The 18,660-nt window shown below is 44.6% G+C and overlaps 1 protein-coding gene across 1 annotated transcript in view; it reads left to right on the top strand.

Moving 5' to 3' along the window:
• Positions 1 to 18,660, top strand: part of rgs3a (regulator of G protein signaling 3a) — a 354,944-nt gene that overhangs the window by 121,706 nt on the left and 214,578 nt on the right. Inside the window, 1 exon segment of the mRNA XM_042059506.1 lies at positions 12,322 to 12,365. Coding sequence (XP_041915440.1) covers positions 12,322 to 12,365 — 44 coding nt within the window.

Raw genomic sequence — 18,660 nt, 5'->3', positions numbered from 1 at the left:
TATACACAGATAACACACACACACTGCACGCTATACACAGATAACACACACACACATAACAGACATAGCACACACACACACACTCATAACAGACATAGCACACCAGGGAGAAGCCGCCACTGCACGCTATACACAGATAACACACACACACTGCACGCTATACACAGATAACACACACACACATAACAGACATAGCACACACACACACACTCATAACAGACATAGCACACCACATGACATAGCACGCTATACACAGATAACACACACACACACATGACATAGCACGCTATACACAGATAACACACACACACACACACACACATGACATAGCACGCTATACACAGATAACACACACACACACACCCTCATGACATAGCACACACACACACACCCTCATGACATAGCACACACATACACACACACACACACCCTCATGACATAGCACACACACACACACTCATAACAGACAGAGCACACACACACTCATAACAGACATAGCACACACACACACACCCTCATGACATAGCACACACATACACACACACTCATGACATAGCACACACACACTCATAACAGACATAGCACACACACATACACACACACACTCATAACAGACATAGCACACACACACACACACACCCTCATGACATAGCACACACACACACCCTCATGACATAGCACACACACACTCATAACAGACATAGCACACACACACACCCTCATGACATAGCACACACACATACACACACACTCATAACAGACATAGCACACACACACTCATAACAGACATAGCACACACACACACACACACCCTCATGACATAGCACACACACACACACTCATAACAGACATAGCACACACACACACCCTCATGACATAGCACACACACATACACACACACTCATAACAGACATAGCACACACACACTCATAACAGACATAGCACACACACACACACACTCATGACATAGCACACACACAAACACACACACTCATGACATAGCACACACACATACACACACACTCATAACAGACATAGCACACACACTCATAAGAGACATAGCATACACACACACACACTCATAACAGACATAGCACACACACACTCATAACAGACATAGCACACACACACCCTCATGACAGCACACACACACACACTCATAACAGACATAGCACACACACTCATAACAGACATAGCATACACACACACACTCATAACAGACATAGCATACACACACACACACACTCATAACAGACATAGCACACATACACCCTCATAACAGACATAGCACACACACACTCATAACAGACATAGCACATACATACACATACTCACACACACACACTTATAACAGACATAGCACACACATACACAAACTTATAACAGACATAGCACACACATGCAGATGGCTGTCATTCCGACAACCTTTTTGATAAATAATATTAGATTTGAGATCGCTCATTCACAGGTGGTGCATGCCAGGAAGTCTCCCTATCCATTCATGTGACACCATCCTGAACTTTAGCTGAGATGCAATACCGCCCTCTAGTGGGGAAGGAGGATATTACAACTTTGAGTAAAAATGTTGAAAATTAAAATCTTCCCTATTTCATGGAAAATATATTCATTTTGAATTTGATGCCAGCAACATGTTCCAAAAATGTTGGGACAGGGCATGTTCACTGTGCTGCTTCACCTCTTCATTTAACAACATTCTGTAAATGTTTAGGAACTGAGGAGACCATTTGCTTGAGAATGAAATGTTGTCCCATTACTCCCCGATATAGGACTGCAGTTGCTCAACAGTATGGGGTATTCTTAGTCATGCTTTTCATTCCATTATGCACCTAATTTGACAGGTCTGGACTGCAGACAGGCCATTTTAGCACCTGGATTATCTATGAATAGAGTATTTCCTCTATGGAGAAATACTGTTTAAATATGTGCAGAATTCATTTTGGCATTGTTTTCCTGAAATATTCAAGGTCCTCCCTGGAAAAGACATTGCCTGGATGGCAGTATATGTTGCTCAATACACACATTGATTTCCAAAAAGAATTGCACATTTTGATTGGTCTAACCACAGGACCTTTTTCTATGTTACCTCAGTCCATTTTAAACAAGCTCAGGCCCAGATAAGCTGTGTGTGTACTATGGCAGTTGCATGGGAAAGTTAACACTGGCATTTCTGAATTGAGTATCAAACTGTGCACATAGACAATGGTTAACAGAAACACGGGTAACACTTTACTTGACATTATTATACGGCTCTTCACAATGCTAGTAGAACGCTCCATTGACTTGAATGGGATTTCCCAAAGTTCTAGCGGTAAATAAATTCATGTAATTACCGCTGCAAACATATAATTACCGCTGTCAATGGCAACGGGTTTTGTGCTTCTGATACGTCTTTCATATCACTACGCAAGGACTGGAACTTCATTCAAACGTGAAAGCAGACGGTTGATCAGCTGTGTTCTAAAGAATGTTTGATTCAAGTTCAGCAGGGTGTGTTGTTGTGAACTATTTGTTTCTCAGCAAATGCCTTGATGAACGGTAACAAATAGGCTAGGTTATGTAGGCTAAAGTCATATCGTGGGGAGTTTATTATTTCGTTTTGGCAAGTAGCCGTATAATAAGCGGGATAATGTATAGAACGCCGGTCATTACTGTGAAAATAAGTCCCTTCAGGGCGGAACAAGACCCCTCCGCTGCGCGTCGGGGTCCGGTTCACCCTGTCGGGATTTATTTTCCCAGTAATGACCGGCGTTCTATACATTATCCCTTACGTATCGACATAAGAGTGACATGACACTGTCATGACACATGAAACCTAATCCTAACCTCTAACCCTAATCCTAACCCCAACCCTAATTCTAAACCCTAGCCTAATCCTAACCCTAACTTGTTAGGACAAAAAACGAATGTCACTTAATAACAGAAGCGTTATGTCATAAATGTTTATGACATGTCTATGACACGTTCATGACAGTGTCATGTCACTCTTATGTCGACACTGTCAAGTAAAGTGTAACCAAAACACGTCTGGTTTTGATGCAGTGCCATCTGAGGTCAAAAAGACCACGACCATCAAATATTGTTTTTCAGCTCTATCCCTTGTTTAAAAGGATTTCTCTGGATTCTCTGAATATTTTGATTATATTATGTTCTGTAGATGATGAACTCCTCAAATACTTCACAATTTCATGTTAAGAAGGATTACAATTAGATTGTTTCACCATTTGTCCACATAGGTTTACGCAGAGTGATGAATACCCCTACAGTGGGTCCCCGTTAAGTTTGGACGGGTTCCTTCAGGAATCACGCAACCCATTTTCTCAGCAGAAATGGCACAAACTGCAGTTGACACAAACAACCACAAGGTGTCACTTTGGAGTTCTGCCACTACTATTTTTGATACGACTTGACTTACTGCTTCCATGATGCATTTTCCAAGTCAGTAGAACAATCAGAGAAAGCTGAGCCATTACCAAACATATATGATAATACAATAGCGTGAGTTTATATATCTTATACCCTATTTGTCACGGTTACTTATAGATTTGATAGTGTACCGATAAGCGCATGAGACTTTCAGCGGGGGCACGGGAACTTAAATTGATCACGGTAGTAGAAAGCACCGTGTGCAGGGATGGAGAGAGAGAAAGCGAGAGGGGATGTGTGTTAGAACTTAGATGCGTGTGGAAAGTGCTGTTGAGACTGGAGCGAGTCATATTCAAAATAATGCAAAAAATAAATCCGCAGATAAAACCAATTATCCTCATTCATTGCAACCGCAGCATGCCTGCTTGCCGACGTTCAAACGAAAAATATATCAAAGCACCTTTTGCGTTTGAATGTAGCACAAATTTAAACAGCTTGACAAATGATTTAGCTAATTGATTATAGCCTGTACAGCAATTGTTGAACATTTACCTGTACAAGTACATTGTTAGCCTACAGACCAATTTCCATAGTGCACATCTTATCAACAGTTTGAATGTCGTGTGTTTCTGCATTGACAAATATCGTTCAGCACGATGATTCATGCCCAATTAATTTCCCCTGTTAAAGTGTTCGCCTTTGTTACACTATTTGGTTTCATGATGTAGCCTATGATAAACACCATATGGCCAAATACTCAGCTAATGTTATAGGCTATACAATTTCCCCTCTTAAAGACAAGCTGGTGTAGCTTATTAGACTAGGCTACTATTAAAATGCACCGACGGTAGCCTTGGCTATGTGTAAAGTAAGCTATCGCATGATTTCATGCACGTAAGTGAAAAGGGCCTTGCATCTGTCAAGTTCGCACAGGGCCTCGCATCCCCTTGCGACGGCCCTGCAGCTCCTCCTAAGACAGCGAGGAAAAAGTACGCGATAAACCCGGGAAAAGTTGACAGGTTTGTTTCGGTCCCAGTGATTATTTGTGAAATTGTGCAAACGACAGCCTTTTCAAGACATTTCAAGGAAGGAGTCGTAGCATGCAAGCTCCCAAATTGACCCAGTAGACAGAAGGCATCAATAAATTGTTGGGACTGGGGAGGGTCATGCATTTTTTTCTCAATCACTTTGGGGAGTGCCTTAGAAAAATGTCTTGCTGGCGAGGGAGGGTCACGTCTTTTTTGACTAACGCTCCCAAAACTCCTCCGGTAGCCCCTTAAATAAATAACGAACAGTCCCTAATTGATTATAGCCTGTAGGCCTACACCAGCAATTGTTGAACATTTACCTGTACAGTACATTGACAGTAGCCCAGCCTAACAAGCAGATGTTGCAAAAAAGACGCAATTAATCAGAAATAAATAATGTAATCTGCATCGCTTTATTTAACAAACTGCAAGCAACAAGAGGGTTGAGTTCGCTGTGAGGCCAAACCCAAGAGCAGAGCCTATCTGCTAAGGCACTCGATAGGCTATATGGTAACAAGCTGTGTGCGGCTGGAAAGACAATAAGATGCTTTCTGAATAGCACAGCGAAGACGGCTCTGGTCATCCCATACCCTCCCCCTACTTCCTGTAGCCTACCATTATGACTTGTTGCCGTTTTGGGACATTAAGCTTTTTCACGTTAAGCCCCCCTCCCCCACCCCCTTCTTTCACAAGCAGTGGGGGAGCGCGGGGCACAAAGTAGCACTTTTTGGTAGACAAAGGAGGGTTCTCCGCGCTTCTGTCGTTTGGCCACAATCCGGTGCAACCAGGCCAGGCCAGGACAGCAGGGGTGTCAAACTCATTTTCATAGAGCGCCACATCATTGAATTTATAGGTTACTGAGGGCCACATAATCGGCGAACATGTGCATGGTGCAACCATGAAATCGGTATTGCAGTATGGCTTATTCAAAATTGGTGTGTAATGGTCCTAACCACTTTAAAACAGTGTGGCTGAAATAAAAAACAAACAGCCTACAACAGTAACATTTTCAAATGCAACTTCTAGGCCTACAGTATTAGTTAACAACTGATCAATATGCATTCATGGACTGACATTGATGAGAATAAACTGCAGTCAATAATGTGCATAACAATGTCCATAATACATATCACCACTAAAATTAACTGTGGCTAAGAAAGGTACTGTGTGTGTGTGTGTGTGTGTGTGTGTGTGTGTGAGAGAGAGAGAGCTATGGTACGTACACCCACCCCCACCCCGCAAAAACAAATTCACGCGTGTACAATATTTGTCCGTTTCCCGGTTTTAGGTCCGTGCATTGCAAAAAAAGTAGCCTACATAGCATAACAATATCCACATGCAATAATACAACAACAACATCTACGATGACCTATTCATTTGGACAAATTGATACAGCCCTATAGCTAAAGTTACCTTTAGTTTTGTTCTAGCGTACCGTGACGTCTGGCTTTAAACAGCTGTAATCTAACGTTCTGACAAGCACACCAATTGCCTACCTTGTTCTTGCCCATCTGGAATAACTCCTCTAGCTTTGCTGTCTCCATCCTTTCTGTTTTCGTTGTTTAAACTTGTGATATCCATAACTAGTGAATTAGCCCAACATTGTGTGCTGATAACCATATATAGATAGCCGAGTAAAAGAAAACAACAAGTAGCCTAGTTGTGCCTGCGTGCGTATTCTGTCTTTAAAGTTTAATAATGTTCTGCACCTTTTACTAAAGAATAAAGAAAATTAAGAAGACATCTGAGCTGCACCGGCGTCTCTCCTTCTCTCTAACACTTTTTGGCTTTGGCTAAATATTTCTAAAATCATTTGAGTTTCACTAGTCACATGTTTTAACAAGCAACACTTCTTATTGAACTAATAACAGACGTGTGTCGAAAATTGACTTTATTTTCCATACGGAGAAATAACATATGCAGAGTCTACCAAGGTCAATCTTGCCAAAAAAGCCCTCAAACCTGAAAACACATGAGGCAAAAGTGCAAAAAATCAGAAAACTAACTAAACTAACACGCGCATATTTTTGTATTGCAATCATTGTAGCCTACAGTTGTAACAAAATCTGTAACAGAATCCCCCCCCCCCAACACACACACTTACATCATCACTGTCATCACTTCACATACATACAGCACACTGCTTGCTACAGTAAGCCTCCTCTACATACTTGCTGCACACTGCCCCCCCCCCCCCACATACACAGCACATTGTCTTCAGGATCTTCTCCAACACACATCCTCTACATACTTACAGCACACTGCCCCCACCTACCCACCTACACACTACACACACACACACACACAGTCACTGCTCCACTCCCCTCCCGCCCACACACACATCTTCACTGTCATCACTCACATACATTACATACAGTACTCTGCTTGCAATAGTAAGTCCCCCCCCCCCTCCCCCCTACATACACAGCACATTATTTCATCAGGAAGCTTCTCCAACACACATCCCCAACATACTTACAGCACACTGCCCCCCCCCCCCCCTCAATACACAGCACATTGTCTCATGAGGAAGCTTCTCCAACACACATATTGCACACTGCCCTCTCCCCACATACACAGCACACTATCCCATCTCCCCTGTCATCCCCCCAACACACACACCAAGACCCCTGGCAGTTGGGTTAGCCCCTTGAGCCGTGGATCTGCCCAAGGTTTCTTCCTTGGTAAGGGAGTTTTTCCTTGCCCCTGTTGCTCTTGGGTGCTCCTTGTTGGTGCCCCCCACCCAATCCCAATCCTCCCCCACCTTTTTTATGCAGCCCTTGCCACTTAATCTACGAAACCCCTCTTCTACTGCACTTTTTACCCCCCCCATTAATGCACAAATAGGCTGACACCAGACATAATTTCACTGCATTTCTTACTTCCAGTAACTATATGCATGTGACAATAAACTTCCTTGTAACAGCGCGTAACAGTCGTTTTACTCCCCGTATGCGCTCATTATAAAGAACGTTTAACGTGTCCCAAAAACAGCTATCAATTAATCACCAAACGTCTTATAAACAAGTATTGCCAGGAGCAACACCTTGCAAAAAATGATAACAATAGGCCTAGGCCTTTATATGGCTCTGCTCCTGCCTAGATTCGAACTCAGAACTGCCTGAAAGTTGCAGACCTGTTCTGGATATACGTGCATTAACCCACTCGACCGTCAGACAACGCTATCTGCTTCGAGTAGCCTATTGGGTAGGAATGTAGCCTACACTGGTTGCTGTGGCACAGTCTTGAGTGACCGAATTCGTTTTCCTTTGTCATATGAATGCTGTCATTTTGTTAACATTAGGCCTACTGTTAAGGAGATGCTGTATGCAAAGGCTATATTTCAACCTTGTTAGTGCAGTAAAAAAAAATCAGAACTATTCACAAGGTTTCTGGGCAGCATATTTATGTTCTGTTAGCAAGCGAACTTCTCATGACTACCGACAAAGTAGCCTACTGCCAGCTGACGAAGCTCTCATTTTAAAACATTACTGAGAGACAGGCACTGTACAATCAAGAAATCTTGCCACTGAATCCAAAACTATGTTAAACATTATGTACAAAGCTTAGGCTACAGTGGACTAGCATGTTGCAGGGGCTGCTAAAAACACAGAGAAACGCTGAAAACTCGGCCAATCACAGCCCTTGCTGTCGAATGCGCCGTCCGGTTCGACCGTGGAACGCCACAGCAGACTATGCTGCCCCCAAATTGTACTTACATTTCACCCATCTGCGTGAATCACCTTGATCGTGAATGAAGTGTCAATTTTTAACTGGGACCCACTGTACATCTTTACTACTAAGAGACCCTGTCTCTCTAGGGTGCTCTTTTTCAATTGTGTTGCCAGTTGCCCTAATTAGTTGTGAAACATTCCTCCTTTGGTTTTCTTTATCATTATACATCTTTTTCAGCAATTTGTTACTGGTAGCAAATTCAAAATTCCTCCAGCTAAGTAGCGACAAGACAGAAGTCATCATGTTTGGTCCTCCCAAGGCAAGATGCACTGTAGTGCAAAATGTAGGTCCCCTCACCCCATTTATCAAACCCTAGGCCAGCAACCTGGGCGTCATCCTCGACTCCGAACTCTGCTTTGACAAACAGATTAGCTCTGGTTAGTTTTTAAGTATAAGTATATATACTCTTTTGATCCCGTGAGGGAAATTTGGTCTCTGCATTTATCCCAATCCGTGAATTAGTGAAACACACACAGCACACAGTGTACACACAGTGAGGTGAAGCACACACTAATTCCGGCGCAGTGAGCTGCCTGCATCAACAGCGGCGCTCGGGGAGCAGTGAGGGGGTAGGTGCCTTGCTCAAGGGCACTTCAGCCGTGCCTACTGGTCGGGGTTCGACCAGGGGTTCGAACCGGCAACCCTCCTGTTAAGTGCGCCACATACTCGACGCACCCGACCTGTAGCGCGACAATGTGACGTCACAGAAGCGCCGTAACCATTTATACTCGCGCTTGGTGGTTGCAACACTAGTTGCAATATTCTCCTCAACAGAGGTGTCGCTGTTGTGAAAAGATTAACGCTAACTACGTTACACAGCAGAAGAAGCGCAAGTAAGAAACATTAGTAGCTAGCTTCTGTGATGATGGTGCTTCAGACTTTGGTTGCTACTATTCACACCAATCTACCACTACCACCATCATTATCATCTAGTTTCCAAGGTGTGCGCACAGGTAGATAGATAGATAGATAGATAGATAGATAGATAGATAGATAGATACTTTAGTCATCCCGAGGGAAATTTTAATAATTTAAACAGTTCAGTTTGCTGGCTAGCTAGCTAGCAGCTGGCTGAGTTTGTGTAATTTCCTGAAGTGGAAAGAGATTTTGTTCAGGCCTTAATAGATATCCTTTGTTTGAAAATAAACCGTTTCTATTCTTTCCTCTTAATTCCATGTGTTGCAACTCTCGCTGGTAACTTTGTTAACTTATCCAGCAAATTTAAAAATTCACGACTGTAACAAAACACTGCAACTCTCGCCTGCCCTCGAACTAGTCCATCTTCCTGTTTCCGCTTTGTCGCGCTCGTCTGAAAAAAAAATGAGCTACCTCGCACTACCTGCAGAGAATGTCTAATAAGACGGGCTCTGCTACCTGGCTAAAATCCTGGCGCGCCAGCAAGATCTACGTCATTTTGACATCACATTGTCGCGCTACTGGTCCGGTGCGTCGAGTATGTAGAACGTCTTACAGGTCCGAAGTGCTAACCAGTAGGCCATGGCTGCCCTAATACAGGTTACATATTAATACAGGTTGGCGCTATATAAAGTAGTATATTAAAACAGGTTGGCACTAGCATAAACATACACCTAGACCGCATTTCGTTCTATATTACTGCGCTACCATAACTTGATACAAAAGTTAAAGTGGCCATATACACACACACACATGCACACACATGTGAAAACTAATACACACATTACTAAAACTCACACAAAGTCATAGACACACAATCTCATAGAGATCTCAACACACTTACACACACACACACACTGTTGTCGCTGGACTCGTTCAGCTTTAGCAAAAAGTTGAAATGGAAGCTGTAACTGATGGGCAGGTCTTCACCTCTCTCTCATGTGAGTAGACAGGCACACCGACTCTGTGGAGACGTTTGGTGCAGAAGGAGAGCGTTAATGGGGAGACGTGTGTGTGTGTGTGTGTGGGACAAGGACAGGCTTTAAGCAGAGACGGACAGGAGGTGGGCTGGTGACATGAGGCTGCAAACCAGTCACACACACACACACACACACTCATGCTGCCAGTCACACACACACACACGCACACATACACATGCTGCCAGTCACACACACACACACACACACTCATGCTGCCAGTCACACACAGACACACACGCACACATACACATGCTGCCAGTCACACACACGCACTCATGCTGCCAGTCACACACACACACGCATGCTGCCCGTCACACACACACACACATACACACACACATACACATGCTGCCAGTCACACATACACACACACACACTCATGCTGCCAGTCACACATGCACACACAGACACACACACATGCAAACACGCACTCATGCTGTCAGTTAAACACACACACACACATACACACCCCCACACACACATGCACACACACTCATACACACACACACATACCCACACGCACTCATGCTGTCAGTCAAACACACACACACACACACATACACATACCCCCCCCCCCCCCACACACACACACACACACACTCATACACAAACGCCCACACTGCCAGTCACACGCACACACTGTAACCACCAAAAATGCACTTAGCTTACTCACCTTGGTGCCATTCCAGTTAAAAATAGAAGACAATACATACATACACAGGAACATACAGAACATGAAAGACAATCACATAGACAAGCATTCAAACCAGTAAAAATCAGTAAAAATCTTCCCATAAAGTGTCTTGTGCAGTCTATAAAGTGCATATGAAAGAGGTCATTTAGTACAGGTTTGCTCTGCAAGGTGTCTGAGCATTAAGGAGTGGTGGGGTCAGTACTATAATAACATTGGTCCAGTGTTTTCTCACCTCTCGTGGCAAGGTGAATCTGTGGTTTGTACCTGGGTAGTGATTTGTTCAGGTTGACATGATTGATGTCCCCCTTAACAGAAGGGCCGAGTCCGGGTGCGCTCTCTCAATCTCGGTGACTTGGGCAGCCAGTTGCTGAATAGCAGATGCTGCTCCAGCCTGCGGGGGGATGTATTGTTGGTTAGCGATCGGACGTCTGTCTTGTCGGCTAGCGATCGGACGTTAGACAGGATTATGCTGGGCAGTGGGCAGCGGTGTTTGCGCCTCCGTAGACGCACGAGAGCACCGGCTCTTCTCCCTCGCTTCTGGGGTGGTTGGTTGCGTCCCGAGGCCGAGGCACTCTCGGACGGCGGTATCAATGTGGCCATAAAGTCGTTTGATGAGTACAACAGTCTTGGTGGAGACTGCTGCACGTTGTCCCGAATATGCAGTAATTCCAGTCTCTCATATTTCTCTCATGTGTGTGTGTGTGTATGTGTACTGTACCTACATGTGTGTGTGTGTGTATATGTGTACTGTACCTACATGTGTATGTGTGTGTATGCCTGCTTACATTTGTGTCTATGTCTGTGTGTGTATGTACCTACATGTGTGTGTGTGTGTATGCCTGCTTACATTTGTGTCTATGTGTGTTTGTGTGTGTGTGTGTGTATGTACCTACGTGTGTGTGTGTGTGTGTGTGTGAGCCCTCGAGCTGATCGGTGACGGTGCAGGGGCGGACAGGCACAGTGCAGTGCACCCTGGGATTGCACCCCCCACCAGGAGTGTGAACTAAACTAAATTTGCACGTAATGTTAATAAGGTGCAATAACATCAAATTAGCCGTGAGAGGTGCCGAGCATACAGACTAACTCACGATGCTGTAATACTAAATGAATTAGTGAGTGGGCCCTCTAGTCTCCATATAACACACATCACGTCACAAGTGTGAACACTGGCCCTCTAGTCTCCATATAACACACATCACGTCACGAGTGTGAACACTGGCCCTCTAGTCTCCATATAACACACATCACATCACGAGTGTGAACACTGGCCCTCTAGTCTCCATATAACACATATCACATCACAAGTGTGAACACTGGCCCTCTAGTCTCCATATAACACACATCACACCACAAGTGTGAACACTGGCCCTCTAGTCTCCATATAACACATCATTCCCATCCTCTCTCACTAAACATACTCTTGCCTTTAACCCACTCCAAAAGCTGATGAGAACATGTGTGTAGCCCCATCTAGTGGACAGAAGTTGCACCAACTTCAGCTTGTTTTCATAGACACTCACACCCACACACACACACAAGAAGAGAAGAGTTTTTCTGTAATCTTTTTTTCCTTGTTCTCCTTCAGATCACAGTGAGGAGCTGAAGTTCTATCTCATTCACATGACGGAGGTACGTTCTCTCTCTCTCTTGTTACACACACCCACACACATGTACACCCACACACCCACACACATGTACACACACACACACCCACACACATGTACACACACACACAAACACACACACACACTACTAAAGTTAGGTGTTTGAATGCAATGCCAGTTGTGAGCGAACCGTTGACAGGGTTTCAGTGGCGGGTCAGGTCAGCCGATCAACAGACGGACACTCGACGTTACTTGTAAAATATAAAATATAACAATATCAATGAGTGGAGCCGAGCATACAGACACCAGGCTAGTGTCGCTAGGCTAGGCTGTGTAGGTTAACTGGCTAGTGATAAGTTAGTGGAGCCGCTAACACCCGGACACTCAACTAAATTTGCACGTAACGTTAATAAGGTGTAATAACATCAAATTAGCCATGAGAGGTGCCGAGCATACAGACTAACTCACGATGCTGTAATACTAAATGAATTAGTGAGTGGGGCCGATGAACACACGGACACTCAACTAAAAGCCTACTCACATAACTCCCTTGATCTGAGACACAGCTTGTTGTGAGGGCAATCTGCTACTCTTGATGAAGCTGCAGACGTCTTAGAATGACGATCCAATACAGTCCAAGGTTATCAAGTTCTCAAGACCAAGGTGAGAATGAGAAAAAGAACGTCATGAGCCGTGCATCGGTATTTATATTGTACCTCGCGGTCTCATGGTCACGTGATGACAGAAGTTTTATACATGTTTCTCAACCAATGCGCGAGCGCATGAGGAATTCCACTAGTCTAGCCTCTGGCGGTCCGGAAGGACTGAAACAGTTCTTTAGGGACACCTTATCTGTAGTCCCGCCTTAGCTCTGTGAAGCTAAGGTAGCCGAGGTCCGCCTATGTAGCACTGAGTTACAGTTTTTGTCAGATTGACGGACAAGTGTCACTCGACGAGTGAGTCAGTCGGAGATAGCAGCACTAAGGATAGGTATGGCGAGTGATGGCGACCAACAAGAGAGGTCTCTTTAATATCGCAAGTTTGGGAAAACCTGTGTGTCGGCGTTGTTCCATCAGTTGTTGGGTATGTGAGTGGAAATCCATTGAAGATGCTAACGCATATACAACGCCATCACCCAGATGTAGGTCTACCAATCACTGGAACGCTTAAAAAACGCTTAAAATGATTCTGTAATGATGGAAAACGGTGTAAACTGTGTGGTGATCACCTTTATGTGAGGGCAACTTGTGTTGTGCTCTCACATGAAGAGCTGGTGTAAATCGTGTGGTGATCACCTTTATGTGACTTGTGTTGTGCTCTCACATGAAGAGCTGGTGTAAACCGTGTGGTGATCACCTTTATGTGAGGGTAACTTGTGTTGTGCTCTCACATGAAGAGCTGGTGTAAACCGTGTGGTGATCACCTTTATGTGAGGGTAACTTGTGTTGTGCTCTCACATGAAGAGCTGGTGTAAACCGTGTGGTGATCACCTTTATGTGAGGGTAACTTGTGTTGTGCTCTCACATGAAGAGCTGGCAGTAACGCTAACCAGGCTAATAAACAAACAATGCTACGGTGAGTAATGTGGAAGGGTAAAGTCACGGGACTTCTAGTTGTAGTCTGTTTATGAAATGAAAGGAGCAATTTCGTTTTTTTTTTTTTTAAATACAGCAAAATAGTACAATTAGTAGATTATTATTGTATATACACTGTAAATATTGAGGCAAACTGTAGACCCTTCCATATACAACCAAACATTGACGTTGAAGGTCTCACCTAAGTGGATTTGATTATTCTATGTAATTTGCACTTTCATAAAGAAGAGATGCTGAAGGCCTATTTTCAGTTTCATAGCTGATTGTCTTATTGTGTTACAGATAGAGTCTGTAGATCATGTGGGGTACTTGTTTACTGTTTACATCTTACTTTGCACACTTCAGGCTGTTGCAGCTACAGTATCTTAGGGGAGAGATTGTATCACTAGGTTGTAGGCCCTACAGCCTGAGACATTCACAATAAAAAACTGCCTCCTGCATTTTTATTTTGCTTTTCCCTCCATTGTACCAAACTCGTACCGAACCGTGATGTCCGAACCGAGGTATGAACCGAACCGTGACTTCTGTGTACCTGTTCCACCCCTAACACACACACACACACACACTCCACTCCTATAGTCTATCATCTCTCTGGAGTGGCAATTCCTTTTGTCTAACCACTATGGTGTTGGACCCACTTGTCCAAAGGAGAATAATCCACTTCTACAGGTGTTTTGAGGTTATAATATTATATAATGATATTATATTTTGAGGTTATAATATTATATAATAATGTTATATTTTGAGGTTATAATATTATATAATAATGTTATATTTTGAGGATATAATATTATATAATGATGTTATATTTTGAGGTTAGAACTCATAACCAGAACGTAACCACAAAGAAAGAAAAATACTGACTATTTAGGTCATGGCACTTAGTTTGAGTAAATACCAAGCGTGAAGAGTGGCGTTGGTCTGGGGAAATGAATAGTGTGGAACATGGCTCAATAATACAGACCAGCACTCTCCAAATCACCTCTGGCCAATCACGCTTTAGCATTACATCATCTGACCTTTCTCCCAGATGATGCCGGCCCTGCCGTCAACACATCGCCCTGGCAACCTATTTCACAGTCCAATGCCCAGTGGAGATTAACCCCTCTCCCAGTGACCCCCTCTTCTCACTATCAGTGGAGATTAACCCCCAGGGTCTCAGTGACCCTCTCTCTCTCCCCCACTCACCCTCTCTTTCTCTCTTTTCTTCTGACTATCAGCGGAGATTGACCCTTCTCCCATTCACACTCTCTTTCTTTCTCTCTCTGTTCAGACCTCTATCTCTCTCTCTCTCTCATGCCCCCTCTCTATCTCTCACTCTCTCTCTCTTTCTCTCTTCTCTTCTGACCTCTGTCTCACTCACACTCTTGTTCTCTCCTTCTATAACTTCTCCCTCTCATCCTCTCTTTCTCTCCTCAACTCTCTCACTCTCTCTCTCCCACACACACAAACACTGTCTTTCTCTCCCGCTCCTAACCTCTATTTCCATCACTCTCTCCCTCCCTTCCCCTCTCTCTCTCTCACATGTATTGGGGTACTCCAGGACTCCCCCCCCCCCACACACACACACACACACGGTCTCTAGTCGTGCTTTGATCCTCTGTAGAGTTCTCCACCGCTCGATTCGGGGTTTGACAGCATCGTCCCACTTCCGCTCCTGTTTGAAGTCGTCTTCGCCGGCATAACCTAATTAAGAATGCTGCGTACGTTTTTTAAACACAGCTGATGAGGAGCTTCAGTCCTTCTCCCTACGGGGCTGTCGAGAAAAGAAATGCCCCCTAAAAATCTCCGTCTGCCCAATCAGGAAGAGTGGAAACTGAGGAGCGTTATGCAGGAGCAGCACTTCACTGACACACAACCAGAAAACACACACAAGGAACACACAGAAACGACTCACAGGGTCGTAACACTTTTCAGGACACACACACACACACATTCTGACCTGTACTACATACACACATTCTGACCTGTACTACATACACACACACACAATCTGACCTGTACTACACACACACACATTCTGACCTGTACTACATACACACACACACAATCTGACCTGTACTACACACACACACATTCTGACCTGTACTACATACACACACACACACACATTCTGACCTGTACTACACACACACACACACACATTCTGACCTGTACTACATACACACACACACACATTCTGACCTGTACTACATACACACACACACCCACATTCTGACCTGTACTACATACACACAAACACATTCTGACCTGTACTACATACACACAAACACACAGACATGCATGCGCACACACACACACACACACACACACACACATTCTGACCTGTACTATTGTTATTTTTACTATTTGCCATGGTCTTGAGCCAGATCGTGACAATACACACAAACACACAGACATGCATGCGCACGCGCACACACACGCATGCACGCGCACACACACACACACACACTCACACATACATGTTTCCAAACTACAGCCAGGGTCCACATGCACTATAAAATAAAAAAATCAGGTATGATGAAAAAATGGCTGTTGAATGAGTATGTATGGCTCCGTAGTGTGCTTGTGTACGTGTGGGCTGGTTATGATGTTGAATGAGTATGTATGGCTCCGTAGTGTGCTTGTGTAATTGTCTCAAATACGTATGGGCTGGTTATGATGCTTTGGTGAATGGAATATAATGACAGTAATTATGAGTCATTTCAAAGGCTGTAGATGTGTGTGTGCGTGTGTGTGTGTGTGTGCGTGGCAATACGTTTGTGTGAGGAGTATTTCCAGTGGGTAGGATGTGTCATTTTCTCCCTCTCCACTCTCATCCATGGCTCCATGTGACATGACCTGGCAGCGACACACACACACACACAAATACACATAAACACACATACACACACACACACAAATAAACACACATACACACACACACACACAAATAAACACACATACACACAAACAGACATACACTCTCTCTCTCTCACACACAGACACTCTCCCTCTCGCTCAATGTCTTTCTCTCTCTTTCTATCTGCTTTCTCTTTCTCTCTCTTGTTCTATGCTTTCTCTTTCTCTTGTTCTATGCTTTCTCTTTCTCTCTCTCTTGTTCTATGCTTTCTCTTTCTCTCTCTTCTATGCTTCCTCTTTCTCTCTCTCTATCTTTGTTTGTCTCCTCCAGTCTTCCTCTGTTTCCTCTTGTCTAAATTATAGTCCTTTATTCCACTGCTTGGTTGAATTCACCGTTCCGTGTTCTTTAGAAGTTATTTGCACCGTCCATTTAGAACTAGTAACGGCAGCTTGTCCTGCAAGTTGAAGAATTAGCGCAAATTAGTTGATGTGTGTTGGAAAGAAACAAGACAGTTTTAGAACTACTCCACCTCTCCCTCTGTACTTCTACATGTCTGCATGTGTGATGTGCATCAGTGGAAGAGTGGTGGATGCATTGCTGGTGGAGGAGTGATGGATGGAGAAGGAGTGATGGAAGCTGGTGGAGGAGTGATGGGGGAGTGATGGATGCTGATGGAGGAGTGATGGATGGAGAAGGAGTGATGGAAGCTGGTGGAGGAGTGATGGATGCTGGTGGAGGAGTGATGGATGGAGAAGGAGTGATGGATGCTGATGGGGGAGTGATGGATGCTGGTGGAGGAGTGATGGATGGAGAAGGAGTGATGGATGCTGATGGGGGAGTGATGGATGCTGGAGGAGGAGTGATGGGTGCTGGTGGAGGAGTGATGGAGGAGTGATGGATGCTGATGAAGGAGTGATGGATGCTGATGGAGGAGTGATGGATGCTGATGAAGGAGTGATGGATGCTGATGAAGGAGTGATGGATGCTGATGGAGGAGTGATGAAGGAGTGATGGATGCTGGTGGGGGAGTGATGAAGGAGTGATGGATGCTGATGGGGGAGTGATGAAGGAGTGATGGATGCTGATGAAGGAGTGGATGCTGATGAAGGAGTGATGAAGGAGTGATGGATGCTGATGAAGGAGTGATGGATGCTGGTGGAGGAGTGATGGATGCTGATGAAGGAGTGATGGATGCTGGTGGAGGAGTGATGGATGCTGGAGGAGGAGTGATGAAGGAGTGATGGATGCTGATGGGGGAGTGATGGAGGAGTGATGGATGCTGGTGGAGGAGTGATGGAGGAGTGATGGATGCTGATGGGGGAGTGATGGAGGAGTGATGGATGCTGATGAAGGAGTGATGAAGGAGTGATGGATGCTGGTGGAGGAGTGATGAAGGAGTGATGGATGCTGGTGGAGGAGTGATGGAGGAGTGATGGATGCTGATGAAGGAGTGATGAAGGAGTGATGGATGCTGATGGGGGAGTGATGGAGGAGTGATGGATGCTGGTGGAGGAGTGATGGAGGAGTGATGGATGCTGATGGGGGAGTGATGGAGGAGTGATGGATGCTGGTGGAGGAGTGATGAAGGAGTGATGGATGCTGATGGAGGAGTGATGGAAGCTGGAGGATAGAGGAGGAGTGATGGAGGAGTGATGAAGGAGTGATGGATGCTGATGGAGGAGTGATGGATGCTGATGAAGGAGTGATGGAGGAGTGATGGATGCTGATGGAGGAGTGGTGGATAGAGGAGGAGTGATGGATGATTGATGGATGCTGGATGGATGGAAGAGTGTATAGTATTAAGTACAGTGGGCATCGCTTTCAAATGACCACTTCAGTCGCGCATTACGAGGCGTGAAGCTGCGTGAAGCTTTAGTACCACT

Source organism: Alosa sapidissima, chromosome 13, assembly GCF_018492685.1.
Source record: "Alosa sapidissima isolate fAloSap1 chromosome 13, fAloSap1.pri, whole genome shotgun sequence".
Classification (NCBI taxonomy): Eukaryota; Metazoa; Chordata; class Actinopteri; order Clupeiformes; family Clupeidae; genus Alosa; species Alosa sapidissima.
Note: the sequence above shows the minus strand (reverse complement) of the source record. Positions and strands in the feature narration are given on the sequence as shown.